At 59.1% G+C, this 20,849-nt stretch overlaps 3 protein-coding genes across 4 annotated transcripts in view; 2 read left to right on the forward strand and 1 right to left on the reverse strand.

Annotated features, from left to right (window-relative positions):
* Window positions 1-14,353, forward strand: part of SEMA4G (semaphorin 4G) — a 29,519-nt gene extending 15,166 nt beyond the window's left edge. Inside the window, exons 2-17 of one of the 2 annotated variants that reach the window (XM_048311068.1) lie at window positions 5,605-5,842; window positions 6,955-7,158; window positions 7,725-7,787; window positions 7,867-7,965; window positions 9,125-9,218; window positions 9,451-9,564; window positions 9,744-9,910; window positions 10,059-10,228; window positions 10,392-10,536; window positions 10,614-10,836; window positions 10,922-11,037; window positions 11,386-11,537; window positions 11,744-11,805; window positions 11,887-13,164; window positions 13,370-13,489; window positions 13,572-14,353. In XM_048311068.1, coding sequence (XP_048167025.1) covers window positions 5,810-5,842; window positions 6,955-7,158; window positions 7,725-7,787; window positions 7,867-7,965; window positions 9,125-9,218; window positions 9,451-9,564; window positions 9,744-9,910; window positions 10,059-10,228; window positions 10,392-10,536; window positions 10,614-10,836; window positions 10,922-11,037; window positions 11,386-11,537; window positions 11,744-11,805; window positions 11,887-12,746 — 2,502 coding nt within the window. In that variant the 5' untranslated portion in view covers window positions 5,605-5,809 and the 3' untranslated portion in view covers window positions 12,747-13,164; window positions 13,370-13,489; window positions 13,572-14,353. The remainder of the gene's footprint in view (window positions 1-5,604; window positions 5,843-6,954; window positions 7,159-7,724; window positions 7,788-7,866; window positions 7,966-9,124; window positions 9,219-9,450; window positions 9,565-9,743; window positions 9,911-10,058; window positions 10,229-10,391; window positions 10,537-10,613; window positions 10,837-10,921; window positions 11,038-11,385; window positions 11,538-11,743; window positions 11,806-11,886; window positions 13,165-13,369; window positions 13,490-13,571) is intronic. The other variant, XM_048311067.1, reaches the window with a different exon arrangement.
* A 50-nt stretch (window positions 14,354-14,403) lies between these two features.
* MRPL43 (mitochondrial ribosomal protein L43) lies at window positions 14,404-15,395 on the reverse strand. The gene is made up of 3 exons (XM_048311070.1): window positions 15,231-15,395; window positions 14,819-14,931; window positions 14,404-14,635 (listed from the first exon to the last, which is right to left on the reverse strand). Exons 1-3 carry the CDS (start codon window positions 15,359-15,361, stop codon window positions 14,421-14,423), a joined length of 459 nt encoding a protein of 152 aa, XP_048167027.1. The 5' UTR covers window positions 15,362-15,395; the 3' UTR covers window positions 14,404-14,420.
* Window positions 15,396-15,442: 47 nt separating this feature from the next.
* Window positions 15,443-20,620, forward strand: TWNK (twinkle mtDNA helicase). The gene is made up of 5 exons (XM_048311069.1): window positions 15,443-16,840; window positions 17,359-17,599; window positions 18,269-18,376; window positions 18,751-18,892; window positions 19,481-20,620. Exons 1-5 carry the CDS (start codon window positions 15,580-15,582, stop codon window positions 19,733-19,735), a joined length of 2,007 nt encoding a protein of 668 aa, XP_048167026.1. The 5' UTR covers window positions 15,443-15,579; the 3' UTR covers window positions 19,736-20,620.
* Window positions 20,621-20,849: the final 229 nt, after the last annotated feature.

Here is a 20,849-nt window from a genome sequence, read left to right on the forward strand (position 1 = left end):
GTTCTTGTGAGATTAGTGAAAACAGGGAGCTTGGGAGAAGCTAACACACCCTGAGCCCTGCAGCCATGCAGGGGGGACACCGTGTATCCCTGCTCCTTGTGGGGTGGGCAGCATTCCCCACAGGAATGCAGCAGGGGGGTGGCGATCAAGGCGTGGTGCTGGGGGGGCAAATCTGTTGGAAATGGGGCTGTTATTAGTTTTATTGCTGACTGCTCAGCTTGTCTTTTCAGGGATGTTTGGCTCCCTCCAGCACTGGCACCCCTTAAACCGGCCTGCATCCCCGACTGTCCCCGCTCGCTGTTCCATCCATCACTTTGCTACTTCGTGTGTTTCCTCCCCACTGCGATGTTTCTGGGATCAGAGCTGGGTGCTCTCTTCTGGATGTGCTAGGCTCTGCTGGTGGCTGGTGGGGACTGTGCTGTGGGAATTCAGAGCCTGTTCCCATGGCCTGCCACCCGCCTCCCTGGCTCCATGATGGCTGTGCTCTGCGTGGGGGCTCTGTGCCCGGAGCAGGGCAGGATATTCTGTGAGAGAAGCTGATGTTGCAGCTCTTCCTCCCCTTCTCTGTGCCCAAATCCCAAATTTGGGTAAAGGAGAAGTACATCTGCTTCCTGAACAGCGGAAGCTCTTGTGTGTGTCTGCTGAAGCATCTCAGGGTGAAGCATGGTTTTGTTTAAAGAAAGCAACTAAAATAAACCCAGGGAGGGGCTCCCAGGAGGTCACTGTGCTCCTTCTCTCCCTGACCCAGCATGGGTCCCCTCTTCCCGGAGGGCTTTTGACGAGTTTGCATTTTTTTTTTCTTGTGCTGTTGACAAAAATTCTGTCTAGTTGAGAAATATCTGTGCAGCAGCACCAGCCCAGTCCCACAGGTCAAATCCTGCCCCTGCAAAAGGGAACAGTGGCTTGTTTTGTGCTGGCCTTTGGGGATGCTGCCACAGGATACCCATGTCCTTGCAGGGCAACCCAGGCATGAGGCCAGGAGCAAGCTCCTTGAACAAATGGATGGACAGGTGGACACTATGGGCTTGGGATGGATCTGATGTTTTATCATTTGCTGGTTGGGCTCTGCAGCAGAAGCAAAGTGCTGGAAGTTCATCAAGGGCTGAATTAAAGTTGCCTGGCAACCTCCATCCCGGCTCCTCTTCCCACATCTCGCAGGATTTCCCACTCAAGGTCTGCCGCCTCCAGGGAAGGGGGGCCCAAAACACATTGCGCTCGCATCCAGGCTGGGGCTAGGCTTGTCTCCCGTCCTTGGGTGGCTCCTTTCCCATAACTTACTGGTTGTTCCCACGCCTGGGAGCCGGGAGCTCTCCCCACCTCATCCCCTGGAGCAGGTGCCTTTCCCCCCACCCGCACCAGGAATGGGTCGGGCTGTTTCAGCTGAACCTGAGGGCAGCTTGAGCCAGTCTCCTGGAGGGTAGAACAGTTCAGTGGCAGTGGGAATGCAAGTGGCTGCAGGGGGATGTGCCAGGCTTGGCCCCAGTGAGTAGAGTGGAATTGGCTGCATGGGGTTTGGAGTGCCTGGGCTGGGCTGCCTTGAAAAAGCAAAGTGCAAATGGTGTCCTCTGGTGCAGTCCCTGATGGGGGTTTTGTTAAGGCTGTTTTGCAACTCCATAACCCAGAGAACACCCTCTGGAAATCCCTGGCTCCCACTGGGCAACCAGCAGTGCTCGCTGGTAGTAGTCTGTGATGCCAAGGGGAGCAGCTCCTGAGAGGAGAAATGTCCAGCAGCCACTCTGGGAGCCTGCTAAGGCTTTACTAGATCTTGGTGAAACAAACAGAAGCTGTCTTGGGAGGGGTGGGATGGGAAAGTGTCTTATCCCACTCCGCAAATCTGTCTTGCCATCCAGAATGGATGCTGAGGGTAAGCTGGAAAAGTGCTGCTCCCACCCACCACTTCCATTCTTTCTCCTGAGTTCCTCTGAAATTAAAAAGCTGGCATAATTTTTAGCTGTGCTGATGAGGAAACATCCATGGGGGTCCATAAGATCCCGTCTGTGGTCTCTCCATATTTGCCAGCCCCACAGACAGCGCAGCTTCCCTGCACTGCAGCTTGCAAATAGCGTGTGCTCCCAGCTTTTGCTGCCTTGTGACTTTGAGGACCATGGGGCAGTGGGAAGGGGCCCCTATGCCCACAGAAAGCCCTGCTGCAGTGGCTGTTGAGGTGTGTGACAGCTTTGGCTGTTTTCTTTGGCTAGTTTCTTTGGCCAGATCCAGGCTGGTGAGACTGTGAAATTCACTCATCAAAAGCTTTTTGCTCCTCCAGAGACGCTGGTCGTGGGGATTTTAAGGAGGTGCCGACTGGGCCAGCCCGTTTGGGTGTGCTGTGTGCTGGCTGCCGGTGGGAGGCTGAGGCCGGCACAGTCATGCTCATACAGCTTCCGTCGTGACCCAGTAAACCCAGTCAGACCTGACCGGGGCTCGCTCGCTCCCCTGCGCGCTCACCCACGCCTGCACGCCTGTGCCGCCCCAGTGCTTTCCTGGCATTCCCCAGGGACCAGAAAACACATCCTGCTGTTGAGAGACGGTACCTGGGTCTGGCTCCATGCTGGGAGCTGTGGCTGAAGCCCATCGGAGCACTGATAGCCAGTGGTAGGAGGGTGGGCTTTTGCCTCTGTGGATGTTACATGTTGTGAGTAGAGCAGCTGCTTCCTGGCTTCGTCCCTCTCGGGGTGTCCGTCAGCCCTGCGGCTGTGTCCTGCCTCCACCGTCCGGCTTCTTCAGTGTCGCCAGCCGACGTGGGAGCTGAGGCTGGATTATCAGGTCCTATGTTGGCCCCCCCGTGCTGGGAAGTAGGTGAGGTGCCAAGGGAGTTGGGAGCTCACTCCTGGGGATGGGGTGGGCTTTCCGAGCAGTTTTTCTCTTAAACTCCTAGTTCCATTGGAGCTGCTGCTGCTTTTCAGCCTCTTCCTCTCCCCTTTTTGTTTCCCTTCCCCAGAGAAAACTCTGATGTTTCCATTCCCAGCTTTTTTCCATTTCTCATTGAAGTGTTCGACTTGTGTAATCCATCTGCCCCTAGCCCCAGTGGTGGGTCTGACAGATCAAGACCTCCTCTGCTTCCTGCCTGAGCCCTCGGCTTCACCCTGAGCTTAGAACTTGCACCCTGACAAGGGGGAAATGATGGGTTTGGGGGTGTTTGCTGTGACTGGAGACCAGGGTATTGACCTGAGGGGAGCCAAGGATGGTTTCAGTTCCTTATTGCTTTTTCTCCCCCACCCTAGGTATGAAAAATAAAAACTAGAAAATAAAAAAAATAGGGAGGCTTGGAACAGGCTTCTCTGAGTAAAATATTAACTGGCTCTTACAGCATAACTGATTAAATGTTCTTTAGGACAAAGTTACATCTGATCTCGGGCAAAGGAGCCTTTGGAAATGGGTGTAGCTGCTTCCCTGGAAAAAGCAGAAGAGCCCAGCCCTGACAGCATGGGAGGCTGCTCCCCTCTGCCCGGCTAGGAACCCTGCACAACTCCCCAGTCTAATTTATTCGTTTGGTTTTCCCCCCTGTGCTGGCTTGGTGCTTACAATGGTTAAATGTTAGCCGGGGCTGGCTCACAGCGCCACGCTGGCCCTGTGATAAGCACCATCCCTGCCGCACTCCCGGCTCCAGTCCCCGGCATGTTGGGAGCCAAGCAGCAGGCAAAGTTCAGGGCTTGTTTGTGCAGGGGAGATAAGGCCAGGACGCCCAGCAGCATGCATGGCTGTTATCCATTTATGAGGGATCATTGTTTGCCTTGTCCTAAGGAGGTTTCTCCCCTGCTCTCCTTTCCCATCTGAGGTAGACCAGCTCTTGTGGCTTATGCATGATTCCAGACTCATGTCCCCATGTGGAGGCTTGGGGAAGGGTCCCTGCAAGTTCCAGAGTGGCCCTGCTCCCACTGGCAGGACAGAGAGCTGTCAGCATAGGGCTGGCCAGGGTGCTTTGGTGCTCTAGGTGTGACCCCACCACTTGCTTTGCCCAAAGCTTGGTGGGTTTGGCTCGTGCTAGACATGGTGCCACCAGAGCAAATACTTTCTTCTTGACCTCCATCTGCACTCAGCTGCCTTGCATTGCTGTGCCATCATTCATGGGCAGACCCTCGGTCTGTACAGGGCTCATCCTGGAAACAGGAGTAACATGGAGGGAGCCTGCTCTGGGATCTGCTCCCCAAGCAGCTCAGCTCTGCAGGCAGCATCCTGCCTGCACCCAGGGTTGGATGCTCTTTGGGTACTCAGTGCTACTCTGGAGCCCGGGGGACAGTGAGGCAGCAGGGAGAAACATATCCCATCTGCCCCATTCCCGGAATGCTCTGGGGCAGCAGCCAGTGCAGGTGTGAGGTTTGTGTCTGAAACCCCTTGAAGGAAGCAGTACTTTGATGCAAGCTCCAGAACTACGGCTGAATCCACATCCAGCCCCTCACTTCTCCTTTGAAGCCCCAAAGCCCTTTTCACTTTGGTTTTACCTCCCCTCTTCCTGGGACCCGGCAAAGTATTTGCTTCAGGGAAATCGTCTGCAGTGAGCGTGTTTGAGCAGCTTCTCTACAGGGTCAGGTATCTGGTTTATATATATATATTTATAAACCTCTAAGCAAATATATAGGTGCTGGTTACTTACGGGGAGCTCTCCAGCTCAGAGATACCCAGTCATCCTTTTCCTCCTTAGTGCCTGCAAGATGAACTAGTGGCTTTGCTCAGTGCAGCTGGGAAAGGTCGGGGGTTATTTGTGAGGGATCGAATGCATGAAAGTGAGAGCTGAAGTAGATGTGGAGCTTCAAGGCAGCTTGGGATGAAAAGGAAACTGAAATCTCATGGAAAAACACTGGGAGGAAAAAATTGTTTCCGCTGGAAAAGACTTGATGAAGGTGCCAAGCAGTTCCTGTATGGATTTTCCTTCACCTTACCTTGCTACATGTTTGGAGCTTCCTTCCCAATACCTCAATCCTCAGGAGTTTCATCATTTCAGGAGGGGCAAAACTGGGGACAAGTATCTTGCACAGGAGGACATGGTCAGCTGGGCTTTTGGGAAGGGGGAGACCTTGGGCTCCCCAGGACTCCCACTGCTGCCATTCCTGCTGCAGCCGCTCTGGGGAGTGGGTCTTGGGGTACCCCAGTGGGCCAAGAGACCCACAGAGGGGCTTGGCCCTGAGCCCCTTTCTCTGCTTTTGAGGGACAAAAGTGCCTGCTTTTTGAGTGTGAAATGCAGTGGGGGATCAGCTGGCTCTGCTGAAACATATCCTTCAGTCAGGGAGATCTGTAGGAGCAAAAGACTGGGAGCGAATGAGGGATGAATGCAGAGAAAACTTGGAGGAAAATGTACCTCCAAGCAGCTGACCCGAGTGCTCAGCAAGCAACTCACCACTGGGTTGCTGACCCAGGGGGATGCTGCAGAAGGTCACTCTGCTCAAACTCCCCTCCATGCCCTGTGATGGCTGCAGGCTCCATGCCTTGTGCCATGCCTTAGTTTCCCCTTCAGCAAATGAGGGTTTGTTTTTCCCTGAAACCATCCCTGGTCTGAGGCCGTGCTGGGTCAAGCATCCATGCGTGTATGCAGCTGGCTCCTTCCCAAGCCTGCTTGCTTGTGAGGTGCTGGGACAGCAGGAGTGTCTGACCCAGTGCTCTGTGTTTCAGGAGGGTTTGGTGGCCAGCCCTGTCCCAGAGAGCTGGAGAGCCCGTGCCGAGGATTGGCTGTGCTGGCCCGGCGGCAGCGGCTGAGGCGGCTGCCCTTGCCGAGAGAGCAGGAAGATGAGCGGAGCTCCAGCACATCTCCTGACCACTCTCTTCATGGCGGCAGCAGCCATGGGGTACCCATCACGGCGCTCTGCCACCGACCTGGATGCCACCCCCAGGACAACAGTCACCTTTGATGGTAAGGGGGTGTGGGTCCTGGTGGCAGCATGAGGTTTGGAATTTTGCTGGCACTGGTTTTGGTGCATTGTGACTGCATCCAGTCTTTGCCAACCCCCTGGAGCAGGGGGCTCGGCATGGGAGGGTGGCTACATGGGGGCCTCTGATCCCCTGGGCTCCAGAAATCAGAGCCCACATGCCTGTCTGGTACTGGGTGCCCCAAAGAAGGGAGCATGGCAAAGTCATCTCCCCAAAAGCCGGAGAGGGACAAGGATGTGCAGGGAGACAGCCCTGACCAACCCCTGGCCCTGCCCAGCAGCCCTTGAAGGGTGTCCTAAGCTGGGCCTCACACCTAGGCTGGGATCTTATGGCCCAAATAGTCAGCAGGAAGCTTTCTTCCATGATTTTCTCTAATTGCCACTGGGCTCTTGGTCTCCAGCCTCTGTGGTGTCAGTGAGCCCAGCAGTGTCATTGTCCCTTGGGCATCCACATGACTTCATTGACCTCATTAGTAAGGCTCAACTCAGCAATTGATGGTGGGAGAGTTTCATTAGCAGCTGGGGTGCCCTCTTCTCTCCAGGTGATGCCTCTTTTCTGGGAAAGGGGGGGGGAATCATTTCTTTTCCAGCTCCCTCTGGTGTCCCAAGCCTCATAGAATTTTCACTTCCTGCTGGTCCCTCTGGCCAGGGCTGAGTCCTATGTCATGCTTCTCAGCACCCCAAATTGGATGGTTTCATTGGCTTGGTGGGCAGGAGCACTCAGCCCCCTGCAGAATTGCTCCCCTTGCATGGCAGTTCTGGTTCAGGTTTTTTTATCCTTCCCTTTGGGCTGGCTGGCCTCACTTCAGAGCCAGGGTCACTGGCATGTTTCTGCTTTCTTCAGCAGTTCCCCAAACACCATGGCAGGTCTGTGTCCAGCATGGACACTGCAGCTTCCACCCCTGAGCTGTGCTTTAATTAGCAGAGGGAAATTTCCTCTGTGAGCCTGAGCCCAATTAGTGCCTTTTGCCTTCTACCAAACCTCCTCCCTGCCTTTCCTCCTGCTGTACCTGCTGTCACCCAGCACTGTCTGCCTGATAACCTCAGTGAGTGCCATCCCACCCACTTCCAACTCCATTCTCTTGTCTTTTCCCAGTGGCTTGCACTGTGCCTGCCCTGGGGTCCCCCTCAGCCCCCTGTTCCCTTTGCAGAGCTGTCGGAAGTCCGGCGCTTCAACGCGCGCACCCTCAACTACAGCACCCTGCTGCTGGAGGACGACCGGGGCATCCTCTACGTGGGCGCCAGGGGAGCCATCTTCGCCCTCAACTCCAGTGACGTGGCCGACGGCTCCCATCGCACGGTGAGCCTGGCCTCTGCCCGCCGACGGCTGGTTGTCCTCTCCTGTCCCACGCTGCCCAATCCCCATCGTGGCCACTCTATCCCTTCAACCTCCAGATGGCTCAACCTCCCCCTCGCCATCTCAGGTCTTGCTTGCAGCTGATGTCTCCAGGTCTGTCCCCAGGTCCCCTGTGGACATCTGGTCCTTCTCCCCAGCGAGGCAGCATGGGGACAGCAGTGGGAGACATCCCCAAGCTCAGCAGTGCCTGCTTCAGGGGCACACCAGCAGAACGAGGGGCGGGGGGGGTCACACTCTTTTGCTGCCCCAGAGAAGGATACCCCAAAATCCTCCAGGCTCCTGCAGTGCTCTGGGATGTCTGCCCACAGGCTGGGGTGTGGGAACACTCTCACCCCAGGCTGCTGGGATGTGTGCAGGGTGCCATCTTGTGCTCTGAGCAACCGTCCCTCCCTAAATAAATAAGGATTTTATCATCTCAGGTGGCTCTGATGAAAGCGGGAGCTTGCAGTGACAGGGGGAACCATGCAGCGATAGGGGTCACGCAGTAGCAGTCTCTCTTCCCCTTGCAGATCCACTGGGAAGCCTCCCCGGAGAAGCAGATGGACTGCCTGCAGAAGGGCAAGAACAACAAGGTAGAGCTGCTGGGTGGGAGCTGGGGAGGGGCTGCCCTTGCTTCTCCCGGCTTGTAACGCCTGCGCTCCCCCTCCGCAGACCGAGTGCTTCAACCACGTGCGGTTCCTGCAGCGGCTGAACAGCACCCACCTCTACGCCTGCGGGACCTACGCCTTCCACCCGCTCTGCGCTGCCATTGTGAGTACGGCTCACCCACAGCTGCCACCTGTCCCCTGCCACCATGTCACCCCACCAGAGGGGTGCAGCCCCTGTCCCACCATGTCAACCCACAGCCCCACTCGCTCTCTGCCCCTCCCTGGCTTGCGGTGGGGGTCAGTGACCCCGAGGCTGGGGTGAGTAGGTTTGAGGGCGTGGCCACCATGATGCAGATGCCATAAGTCCCCACCCCAGCACTGGGGTTGGACTCTGACCCCAAAGCGAGAGGGCTGGGGGTGGATCAGCACCATGGGGGACAAACGTGGGCTCAGCAGGATGGGATGCACCAGCCCTGGAGCTGCTCTCCAGTGCCTGCTGTTGCAGAGTCCCCTCCCAGAGCAGGGGCTGCAGAATGGCTGATGGCAGGTGGTATGTATGCCCAGGGAAGGGTGACAGGGCCAGGACTGACTCAGCAGTCCCTCCCCAGGGATTTCCTGTGCCAATCTGGGAGTCCGAACATGGCTGTGACTCATGGCAGTGTCCATGAGCAGCCTTGTTTTACTGGCAGTGGGACTTTGACCCCCTTTTAGTAGCTCCTTGAGTCAATGGAGACTCAACTGCCCTTCGCCCACCTCCCTCCCTGAGCTGGGGGGCAAAGGGGCCCCGGGACTACGTCTGCAGTGTGGCCAGGGAGCCCTGGAGAGGCTGTGCCTGTTCCCATGGCTGTGCTGCTGGTCTGGTTTGGCCATCACACACACTGGAAATTGGGTGGAGGAGCTGCCAAGCTGGAAGGGCCCCGTCATTTGACATGCTTTGAAGTGCAAACCCCAAAGAAAGTAACTCCTGCCATGATATGGACAGCACCTGGGGGGGACCCAGGCTGGCTGAGCAGCATCTGCCAGCCAAGCACCATCTGGGAATACTTGCTACACTGCTTGGCTCCTGCCCAGTGCCTATGCAATGCCAAACTGGGGTTCCCTTTCCTCCCAGAGCCCTCTACCCGCTCTTGGCTGGGGACTCTGGCTGGCTGTGTGGTTTCTGACCAGCTGGAGGGTGCTGGGGGGAGTTTGTCTTACCTGGACAAGGGCATGGCTGTGGGCATCACTTTGTCCCTGCTAGCAGCCTCTGCAGAGAGCCTGAGGCTGGCAGGCAAGGTGGGTCTGTCCCCTCCTGTCTAACCTGATTCCCTGTCCCCCTCAAGGATGCCAACAGGTTCGTGTTGCCATCCCACTTTGAGGAAGGCAAGGAGAAGTGCCCATATGACCCTGCCCGTGGCTACACTGGCCTCGTTGTGGGTAAGCAGCACCTCTCCAGGGCTGGTGGGGACATGCGGGATGCCACTGACCATGGCCCCATCCCCAGCACCCCTCTGAGGGGTACCAGCTGGGTGGGTTCCACGTGCAGAGGCCTTAGCAAATCAGGACTTGGTCCTCCCCCTACTCATCTGCCTGGGGCGTGGGGATGCTGGTGGTCTGTGGGGCTGCCCCAGGCTGCAGGGCCATGCTGATGGGCACCTGCCCTGCACAGATGGAGGCTTGTACACGGCAACACGTTATGAGTTTCGGAGCCTCCCTGACATTCGGAGGAACCTGCACCAGCGGCCACTGAAGACAGAGGAGTCCCCACTGCACTGGCTGAATGGTGAGATGTCCCCGTATCATGGGCTGTGGGACACTGTGCATTGCCCTGGAGAGTGTGGAGCAGGTGTGGGGGGTGACTCTGGAGTGCTGTGTAGTTTGCTATGAGAAGGAACTGAAGCAGGGAAGGATTCCCCATTCTGTGTTGGTCTCCAATCACCACCTCTCGTGCCATGTCCCCAGATGCTGAGTTTGTGGCCTCTGTGCTGGTCCGGGAGAGCAAGGACAGCCCAGTGGGTGACGATGACAAAATCTACTACTTCTTCACGGAGCGGGCAGGAGAGGAGACCACATCCTTCTTTGACAAGAGTCAGGTGGCCCGAGTGGCCCGGGTGGCCCGTGTCTGCAAGGTAGGCATGTTCCCAGCCACAGGGAACCAAGCACTGCTCCTCTTGGTGCAGAGGCAGCATGCCTGCACCTGTGGGAAAACTGAGGCACAGGCAGAGGGGAATGAACACCCATCCAGCCTGTGCAGAAATGCTCCCTGCACCCTCCCAGAGCGACTTGGGGGGGAAGAAGATTCTGCAGCGCAAGTGGACGTCCTTCATGAAGGCACGCCTGGTCTGCTACATCCCCTACTACGAGGTGCTGCGCAGTGTCTGCAGCCTGGACGGGGGCGGCTGGGCCAGCACTGTCTTCTACGCTGCCTTCACACTCTCAGCACAGTGGTGAGTGAGGCAGTGGCCAAAATGATTGGGGCTAAAAGTCTGCAGCACCAGGGGAGCCAGAGATGCTTGAGGGGATGTGCAGGCAGGTGCTGAGCACCTGGGGGTGCATTGGTTGGGAGCACCCATGTATCTGCCCAGGCTTAGGTGAGGTTCTGCCCCTCAGGAGGACCATGGAGGCCTCGGCCGTGTGCCGCTACAACATCTCAGCGGTGCAGCATGCCTTCGAGGGCCCCTACATGGAGTACCAGGACTGGGCTCGCAAGTGGTCCCGCTACGACGGTGCAGTGCCTGAGCCCCGGCCTGGCTCCGTGAGTGCCTAGGAGTGCAGAATGGGGGGGGCACAGGGCAGCCGCCTTCCTCTCTGACCCCCGTTTCCCCTGGGCAGTGCATCACGGACCACTCCCGCAGGAAGGGCTACAACTCCTCGCAGGACCTGCCCAACAGTGTCCTGGACTTTGTCAAGCTGCACCCACTCATGTTTGAGGAGGTGAAGCCAACCGGCGGGGAGCCGCTCCTGGTGAAGAAGAATGTGGCATACAGCCAGATGGCTGTAGACAGGGTGCAGGCCCTGGATGGCCGCTCCTACGATGTGCTCTTCATGGGGACGGGTGAGTGTGGGTTGAGTTTGATAGGCCTCTGCTGGGCAAAGGGCACACCTCACGCTCCCTCCTAAACCCCTGCTCTGCTCTCCAGGGGATGGCTGGATCCACAAGGCTGTGGTGGTGAACTCTGGCATCCACATTGTGGAGGAGGTGCAGGTGTTCAGGGACGTGCAGCCTGTGGAGAGCCTGGTGATCTCCAGCATCCAGGTGAGGGGTAGAACAAGTACGGGGACACCACACACAGGGCATGCTTGTGCTGTGAAGCTGACATTGTGCTGTTTGGGGGACTGGGGGGGTGTGACTCATGGGTCACCCCAGCTCAGGATATATGCTGGACCCCAGCAGGGTAGCCTGGGGAAACAGACCAGCCTGGCCCCGCACCTCCTTGCCAGCTGCACTCATCAGCACTGACTGGGAGCTGGGGGCCCTTCTCATGCACAGCCATGAAGGGAGAGCTGTGCTGTGGGGCTGGGGGGGTCTCTGGGCACCTTGGGGCACTCCACAGCCCAGCAGCACCATGCCAGATCCATACTGAGCCAGCCCTTTCCCCCTCAGAGGAGCCTGTATGTGGGGGCAGCCAGCGGGATTGTGCAGGTGCCCCTGGCCTCCTGCGCCAGGTACGCCTCCTGCTACGACTGCATCCTCGCCCAGGACCCCTACTGTGCCTGGGATGGCAGGGCCTGCCGCGCCATCGCCTCCACGGACAGGTAGGGATGCATTGCCCGTCCCCAGCCGGGTCCCCATGAACCTTCCACTTGCCCCATCCCATGCCGTTTCATGTCACCTCGTGGCACAGTCACCCCAGAGCCAACCCCAAAGGCCTGGCATCTGACAGTGTGTCTCCTGGTGGCTGTGACCCCTGTAAGGGTTGGCTCAGCCAAAGCTCTATGGCTGAGCCCCCCATGCCTTGCAGAATAGGGCTGGTGCAGGACATTCAAAGTGGCAACAAGGGATGCCGGAGCAGCTCTGGACGGGGTGAGTCTCTGCTGCCCCTCAGAACCGCGGGGATGCTGGTGTCCAGCATCCCTTAGAGTGGCTGAGAGAGGTGTAAGGCAGTGCGTGTCCCCGCAGGCTCCCTGCTGTGGAAGAACCGGACAGTGCTGCAGGGGGACGACGTGCTGCTGCCCTGCGACCAGCGCTCCAACCTAGCCCGAGCTGTGTGGCTGCTGAACGGCAGCGAAGTGCTGGGCATGGGGCAGGACCGGCTGCGCGTGGGGGTGGATGGGCTGCTGGTGATGGACACGCTGCCCCAGCACAGCGGCGAGTACCGCTGCTACGGGGAGGAGCAGGGTCTGCGGACACTGCTGGCTGCCTACAGCCTCACCGTACTGCCCGAGCTGCCCCGCAGCCCTACGGCTGTGCCATCGCCCCATGCTGCCAGCCAGGCGACCAACGACATGAAGGTGGCTTACATCTCTGCCATCGTCACCTTGGTGGTGCTCTGCACCGTGCTCAGCACCATCCTCCTGTACATGTCCTGCCTGGAGAAGCGCAAGGGCAAGTACGTGCTAGGGGAGCCACGGCCAGCCAGTGTGGAGCTGCAGACCGTCTCGGCCAACTGCCTGCGCAAGGGCCACCGGGAGGAGGAGGAAGAGGAAGAGCTCACCTATCCCGATGGCTGCCTGCGGATCATCCCTGGCGAGGCACCCACGGCTGCCACCTCCCCAGTCAAGGAGCTGCCGGTTGCTGTGCCCCCACTGCCACCCCCGCTGCCGGCCGAGCTCACCAACGGCGTGGGCACTCTGCCCAATGTCCTCCGCAAGATGAATGGCAACAGCTACATGTTGCTGCAGCAGCAGGAGGAGCCGCTGGTCTCCCCGCTCTACAGCGCATCCTTCACCGAGGAGCTCAGCAAAATTCTGGAGAAGCGAAAACACACACAACTGGTGGAAAAGCTGGACGAGAGCTCCGTGTAGGGGCTGGGGAGGAGGGTCCTGCCAGTGGGACCCTCCTCCCCTCCAGCCCCTTCTCCCACCCTTTGCCAGCAGTGTTACAAGACTCGGGCAAAACTACCTCCTGGATGGCAGAGCTGGGCCGGGCCTGGGCTCGGCCATTCCTTTGGCTTTTCACTCACTTTTGAGACTTGCTGTACAGAAAACAAGAAAAGGAAAAAGTATCTATTTAAATTTGGAGCTCTATTTATGTATAAAAACTCACCGACGGTGGCCACGAGCTGGAGACAGGAGCTGGCACCTGGCTGAAGGTGGACACCATGGGGAGGGAGAGTTTCTGTCTGTTCGTCCAGGCGTGAGAGAGACGCTGTTGTGGTCATGTGGACTTGGCCAGCCCTGCTGGGCGTCCCTTGGCACACAGGAGCTGGATAGCTGCTGAGAGGTGGGTGAAGAGCAGAGAGGGGGGCTGAGGGCTGACACACTGTGCCTTTCACAGGGCATGGGATCCCTTCCCGATGTAGGGCTGGTGGGGTTTCCCCAGCTGCTGGCTCTCAGGCAGGAGAGGGGCCCTGGACACATCTCACATTGTGAGGGGTGGTCTCTGTGGCTTCCAGCCCCTGCCCACTCTCCCACATCTGCCTCCTCAGGGTTTCCTCTCTGGGAGAGGATGGTTTGGCGAGGGACAGGAGATAGGGCGAGGAGCTGATGTCCTGAATACCCTGGAGCAGCTGGTGAAGGGGCATATGCCCACTGCGAAGAGGCCACAGGTGAAATACAGGGCTGGGTGCCGTGGGGAGGTGGCTTTCCCAGGGCCTCCAACCCTGACACAGCTCTGCTCCCTTTCCCCAGGGCACTGGATGCAGCAGCAGGCAGCAAGATGCACTAGCAGCAGGACTGGCAGCCACCACAGCGTGACAAGGGACCAGCGCAGCATCCACATGCCCCTGAAGTCTGCAGTGCCCCTGTGGCCCCAAGCACAATGTGTTTCTGCCCTCCTGTGTGGTGCTGTTGGAGAACTGGGGTTCAGGCACAGCCCTGTCACCTGTGAGAAAACATGTGGGCAAGAAAATGTCCTCCAACAGTGAGGAAAAAGAACCTTGGACAAGGGGCTGCCTCCCTCTAGAGCCTTCTCTTTATGGAACTTTCCAGGAGCAGCCATGGTCCCTAAATCCTCCCAACTATTTCTGCCATCTCCTGAGGGAACCTGCGAGATGGGGGTGACAAAAGCATCTTGTGCTCCAGGAACAGTGTGGTGATATTGGAGAAGCTGGGGAGGGACAGACGTGTGGGGGTCCACGTCTTCCCCCGTGTTCCTTGCTCGTACCTCCATGATCAGGACATTGCCAAGGGCTCAGCCCTGCAGGGGAAACAGGAGAGGGGTGATAACCCCTGGGGTCCCTCATGAGCTACAGCTCAGGCCTCCTATTCCAGGAGAGTGAGGCTTAGCAGGAAAAGGCAAGAGTTGCACACTCTCCCACCCTGCCCCAGCCCTTGTTTTTGCTGCAAGAAGGGGACGTGAGCCACCCCGACGGACCACCCCCAACCCCTCAAGGAGGGGGATCACTCTGTGTCTGGCACTCCTCATGCACAGCTCCACATCCCCCCCAGCAATAAACACGGCTCTGTCTGGACATGGTGTGGCAGTTTCCCTCTAAAGGCAGGAGAGATGGATACAGAGACATGGGGGTGGACGAGGCTTTATTGGGGCTGCAGGCGTGGGCCCTGGATGGTGAGAATGGAGGGTTTGTTGGTGAGGGGGTGCCACTGGCCCTGGACACTCGGGTTGTCAGTGTGGAAGGGCTTGCGGATGCGGATGATGTCCAGGCCAGACTGGTTGGCCAGCTTGGTGGCCAGCTGCACAATCTCCTCACTCGTCTTGCTGGCAATGAGCTCGTCCCGCACCGTCCCGTTCACTGCAGCAGAGCGTGGGGGTCAGGCCGGGATCCCCCCACTCTGCAGCCTCCGGGGGGCAGCTGCTGATCCCCATCCCACAGCAGCTTCCCCAGCACCGTCTGTGCCGGGCAGAGGTAGCACAGAGCCGGGGCAGGCAGGGAGACCCTCGCCCCCATCCCCTCCCCAAGGCCCCCAGCACTCACAGTACTCGGCCCGCAGCACCGGGGCCGGGCCCGGGCCCGACTGGGGGCTCACGTAGAGGACAACATCGGGGTGCTGCCGGGCGAAGTCCTGCGCCGCCTCCTCCACGAATTCTCTGGGGGCCAGAGGAGGGAAAGAATCGCCATAGCCGCCAGGTTAGGGTCACCCTCCGCCCGTGCCGAGCCCACAGGAAAAGTCACAGCGCAGAATTTGGAGTCGTGCCCCCGATGCCGCCTTCCAGCTCCTGCCCCGTCTCGCAGGAGGCTGGGGGTCCCACCCCGCCGCTGCCCGGTGATCAGGGGCAGCAGCACTGTCCCTTGCCCACGCTGACAGGACCAAGGGAAAACCCGTCCCCCCAGTCCCCAGGCTCTCCCCTCCCCATCCCCGGCAGTCGGGTGGTGCCGCCGGCGGTACCTGGCGCCGCGGGCGTCGGCCGCGGTGGGGCTGAAGAGGAGCTGCAGGCGCTGGAGCTGCCGCACGTACCGGCCCACGCCGTTGTGCAGAACGGCGCTCAGGAACCGGCTGGGCGACCCGCGGCCCGTCATGGCTCCGCGCTCACCCGGAGCCGGAACCGGCGGGAGGGGCGGGACGGGGCGCCCCGGGCCCGCCGGGAAGTGACGCGCCGGGAGCGGGAGCCGCAATGGCGGTGTCCGTGCGGACGCACGTGGGGGCTGCGGCCTGAGCGGCTCTGCGGGGCCGGGGGCCGCGGGGCAGCCGCCCATGCGGAGCGGCGGCGGCGCGGGCGGGTGCCGGGGCGGTCAGGATGGCGCTGGTGCCCCTGCGGCCCGGCAGAGCCGCCAGCCGCCTCCTGCCGCTGCTGTGCGGCGGGGCCAGGAGCAAGGGAGCCTCGCTGAGCCCCGGGGCGCCGGGCCGCCTCGGCCAGCGGCGCTACAAGAAGGACGTGCTGCCTTCCCCCGACGGGCCTGCGCCCTCCGTCTCCATCACCGAGATCCGGCAGTACCTGCGGGCGGAGGACATCCCCTTCCACGATGGCTACAGCTGCCTGCACACCCCCAGCCTCTTCACCGGCGACGGCGGGGGCCAGCCGCTGTCCGCCAGTGCCCCGTTCACGCTTTTCATTGACAAGACCACGGGCAGCTTCCTGTGCACAGCCACCCTGGCCGAGGGTACCTGGCAGGACTTCCAGGCTAACGTGGAGCTGCGGCACCGTGGCATTACTCCCATTCCTCCTGCCAGCTCGGAGGAGGTGGAGGAGGAAATGCGACAGGCTCGCGAGGATGCCCGCTGCATCTGGGAACGGGCTCTGCCGCTCTGGGAGCTGCTGGATGAGAAGGAGATCAAGGAGACCAAGGCTTTGTTTGGTATCTCCATGGTGACAGATGCCACCCTGAAACGCTTCGGGGTGCGTTATCTGAGGACTGCCAGGTCTCTCGTCTTCCCCTGGTTCAGCCCTCAGAACGCGACCCTGAAGGGCCTGAAGCTCATGAGGGTGGAGAAGAAGGGGAGCACGATAACTTACGTGGAAGAGACTTTACCGCGCTTCGATTCCTATCGCAATCTTTTTGGGCTGCCCCTGATTGGCCGCCGAGACACAGAGCTGGTCTTAACTGGGTGGGAGCTGGATGCCCTGGCTCTGCACCAAAGTGCAGGAGTGGCCACCCTGGCCCTGCCACGGGGGGCCAGCTGCCTGCCTCCCACCCTTCTCCCCTACCTGGAGCAGTTCAAGCGCATCACGCTGTGGCTGGGCGAGGACTTGCGCTCCTGGGAAGCTGCCAAGCTCTTTGCCCGCAAGCTGAGCCTCAAGCGCTGCTCTCTGGTGCGCCCTGGCAACCTGCAGCCCCGGCCCTTGGAGGCTCTGAACCAGGGCCTGAACGTCACCAAAATCCTGCGTTCTGCCCTGCTTGCCAGCCACAAATCCATCGTCTCCTTCCGGCAGCTGCGCGAGGAGGTGTTTGGGGAGCTGGTCAACACTGAGCAGGTGTCTGGCGTCAAGTGGGTGCGTTTCCCCGAGCTCAACAAGCTCCTCAAAGGGCACCGCAGAGGGGAGCTCACCATCTTCACAGGTAGCGGGCACAATGACTTGTGGACAGGGGGAGCAGAGGGGTCTTTGGTGGCTTTACCCTCCTGGGGGTGGTGCTTCACGAGTTTTCCAGGTCTCTTTCTGCTCATGGCTTTGACTGAGCCTGTCTTGTGAGTGTGTGAGAGGCTGGGGTGCATTTCTCAGTGTGGTGGGACTGTGCATGCCAGTGTGGTGATGGGCTCCCTGCCTGGGACAGCATAGGAAGTCCTGGGCTGTCCCTTACTCCTGCTCCTGCCTGCCACCTCCTGTCTGAGCCCTCCCTGTGCTTACCCCACTGGCTGCCCAGCCCTTCACAGGGACCTGTGGGGACCCACAAGCTGTGGGAGGCCACGCCAGAGCACCCAGGTGGCACGAGAAGTTTATTTATGGTGTGAGTGCTGCAGTTGGGCTTCTCTTACCCTGCTCCCTGGTGATTCCACCTCTAAACAACCCCCCAGCACATGCAGGATGGGTCAGATCATCTCCCCCAGCTAATTTCTCCTGTTGTTGTCCTTGTACCAGGCCCAACGGGCAGTGGGAAGACCACGTTTATCAGCGAGTATGCACTGGACCTGTGCATGCAGGGAGTGTGCACGCTGTGGGGCAGCTTTGAGATCAACAATGTCCGCCTGGCCAAAATCATGCTGACGCAGTTCGCTGGCCGGCGCCTGGAGGACCAGCTAGAACTGTACGATGAGTGGGCCGATCGCTTCGAGGAGCTCCCGCTCTACTTCATGACCTTCCATGGCCAGCAGAACATCAAGTATGGTCCTGCACCTCCATTCCTAGTGGCATTTACCCCTCATGGCATGTGCTGCAGGGCCCTGGGGAGCTGGGGCTCTTCCCCCGCAGTGAGTCACAGATTTGGGGCTGGCAGGAGGCACATTGGGACTGTTGAAGTCCCAGGGTTGGTGTGTGGGGACTGTGTGGCCAACCACCAGTCATGGGGACTCTCGCAGCCTCTCTCTGCAGTGGGGGTGAAGGAGGGGACTTGACCCTGTGCTAGGTGGCTGCTCTGAAGCCAGCCTGTGCCCATGGCAGGACATGTACCTCCACACCCTGCTTACCTGCAGTGCTGTTGTTTGCTGAAGAGGGAGGACAGGCACCTCCAGCTCCTTCTATTCATCAGGCACTGTGGCACCTGCATGCATCCCCATATGCCCTGAGAATTCCCGTGGGCTGGGGGGATTGCAGGGCAGTGGGCAGGGACTGTGTGGGCAGCAGCTGGATCTTCCTGATCCCAGCTACCTTTACTTGTGGGGATGGGGCTGCACCTGTTATACGGGGGGGAGGCAGAGGTGAGATGTGCCCAGGTCCCATCGGGACCCAGCCTGGTACCTTCCAGCTCTTTTTCTGCGTCCTTTTGCCTGGCTCAGCATTCCCATCCCCACCTCCACTAATCCCTGGGGCTGATCCTGGTCTCCCCTCTCAGGACAGTGATTGACACCATGCAGCACGCAGTCTACATGTACGACATCACCCACGTGGTCGTCGACAATCTCCAGTTCATGATGGGACACGAGCACCTCTCTGTGGACAGGTAGCCCTTCTCCAGTCTAATCCTTCCTACCTCTGCCACCCTCACTGCTGGAGCTGTCTCTGTCAGGTGTCACGGCAGGGGCTGGGGACCCACACAGGGTGTCTCCTTTACTCCTGTCTGGCTGCCGTGTTTCATTAAAGGGCAATCACTGTCCTAGGGAGGAAGAGGTGGGAAGGGGTGAGCAGGTTACCAGCCATCCCTGCCGTGCCACATCCCTCTTCCCGTGTAGGCTTGGTTGCCTCATGGAGAGCAAGCCCATGTTCCTGGATGGCTCCTGCTGTGGGGATCAGCACCTTGCTGCCCCCAGCCACTGAGCAATGCCCCCAGCCACTGAGCAATGCCAGCCCCTGACCCCATTCTTGCTGCTGTGGCAGGCTCGCTGCCCAGGACTACGTCGTTGGTGCCTTCCGCAAGTTTGCCACGGACAACACGTGCCACATCACCTTGATCATCCATCCTCGCAAGGAGGATGATGAGAAGGAGCTGCAGACAGCCTCCATCTTCGGCTCTGCCAAGGTGAGCTGGGCCAGGGTGGCCTTTCCTGTCCCTTGGGCACAGCTTATTCCCAGGAAGGGGCTAGGATATGTTGGGCAGTCATCCCCAGATCCCATCAGCACCCTGGATGATGACTGGGCACTTGAAAGGTGTAGGATGTCTCCCAGAGTCCTGATGCAGGCAGAGAGCAAACCCATTGTCAGCTAAAGCTCTGTTGGGGCTTTAGGTGCAGTTAATTAATACTCATTGACTATGAGTGGAATGTAGTAGGAGATAATTAAAGAGGGAGGCAGGGAGGGTGCGGGGATGGGCTCTCTGAGTACTCTGGTCTCTTCCAGGATGCTGACCAACCCTGCAGTAGTGGGCAGGAGGTGCTCTCTGTGCACAACCCTCCTGTGATCCCGTTTCCCCAGGGTGTGCCTGGTGGGTCACTGGGATGTTCCAGCAGGGCGCAAGGGGCTGATGTTGGGGAAATGCTGGAGTTGCTGTGGCCTGGGGTGCCCTGTAACAGGGTTTAAAGGAGCTGGGCAAGCATTTATGAGCATATCTGAGGCCTGTGACTCTGGCAGCATTGCTGGCAGCCCCCTGAAAATGTTTTCCTCTCCCCAGGCCAGCCAGGAGGCCGACAACGTCCTCATCCTGCAGGACCGTAAGCTGGTGACGGGGCCAGGGAAGCGCTACCTGCAGGTGTCCAAGAATCGCTTTGACGGGGACGTGGGTATCTTCCCTCTGGAGTTCAGCAAGGCCTCGCTCTCCTTCTCATCTTCCAAAAGCAAGGCCAGGCTGAAGAAAATGAAGGGGGAGAAGGAGCTTTTAGCCAATAAAACTGTGGAGGGAGGCTCAGGAGCCTCCAAGAAACCATGAGCCCAGCAGGTCTCTTCCTTGGTTCGTCTGGAGGGATGGAGACTAGTTCTGGCAGCCCAAGGCTGGAATATGCCAGCTCCTCTTCCCTGGGAGCATCTGCCATGCACCTCTGTGGGCCTTTCTCCTGCACGAACAAGCCTCTTGACCACCAGCACAGTGTCTCTGAGATGGGGGACCTCCATGAGAGGAGGAGTGGTCTCATCCTAGCGAAGAGTGGCTGGGGAAGGTGCTTTGACAAACACTGGCTGCTCCATGTTGGTGCTAAGTGCTGGGAGCATGGGGGGAGTGGAGGCAGAGTAAGCTGGATGATGGTAGGGATGATTTGCAGGCCTGGGACTTGGGTATCTCCGGACCTGGGTCAGGTCGTTAAATTGTGTCTAAAATGGAGCTGAAATCATGAGCTGTCACTAACTGGGAGGGATTGTGGGGGGCAACTGTGCAGAGGAACATGTAGTAGAAACCTCCCTGTCACAAATGGGGTCTGTGAGCTCAGTCCTGGCTGGGATGGAGCCAGCAAGGGAAAGATCGTGAAGGAAAGTGTGGGAGATTGTGGGTGGCTCATGCTCCAGGGTGGGAGCAGGTGTGATGTGGAACTTGGCTGTTCTACCCACTCAGCTGGCGCCTGACCTGGCCCTCTTGCTCAGGGTCTCCCAAGCCCCTTTCTCCGGGGGGCATCACCAGCAATAAAACCATGTGGGGAACAGCCCTGCCTTGCTCTGCTGAGTTGGGGGGGGCTGCCATCCCCCTGTCCTCAGGGCTGCAGGCAGCAAATACTGTGACCTGACTAGTCCTTGCCGTGGTAGGAAGTGTCCATGGCCGGATCTTGGTCTAATCCCTTTGATTTTTTTCTCTTTCTAGTTTTATTAAAGCATAAATATGAGTGTCTTTTCTGTCTCTGTGACTGGAGTGCCCTGGGTCTGAGGAGGGTAGCCTGGCCAGGGAGGAGGTGGCCCCTTGAGGATGTTCCTGCTTTGCCGAGCATCCTGCCCCAGCTGTGGCACACCAGATTATTACCAACCTCCATGCTGGGAATAGTTTTAACCTGAGCCATAATGAGGGCCCAGAGCAGGCGGTGGTACACACCCAGCCCTGGGTTTCCGGGGTGCACCAGCTC

Source organism: Corvus hawaiiensis, chromosome 8 (genome assembly GCF_020740725.1).
Source record: "Corvus hawaiiensis isolate bCorHaw1 chromosome 8, bCorHaw1.pri.cur, whole genome shotgun sequence".
NCBI lineage: Eukaryota > Metazoa > Chordata > Aves > Passeriformes > Corvidae > Corvus > Corvus hawaiiensis.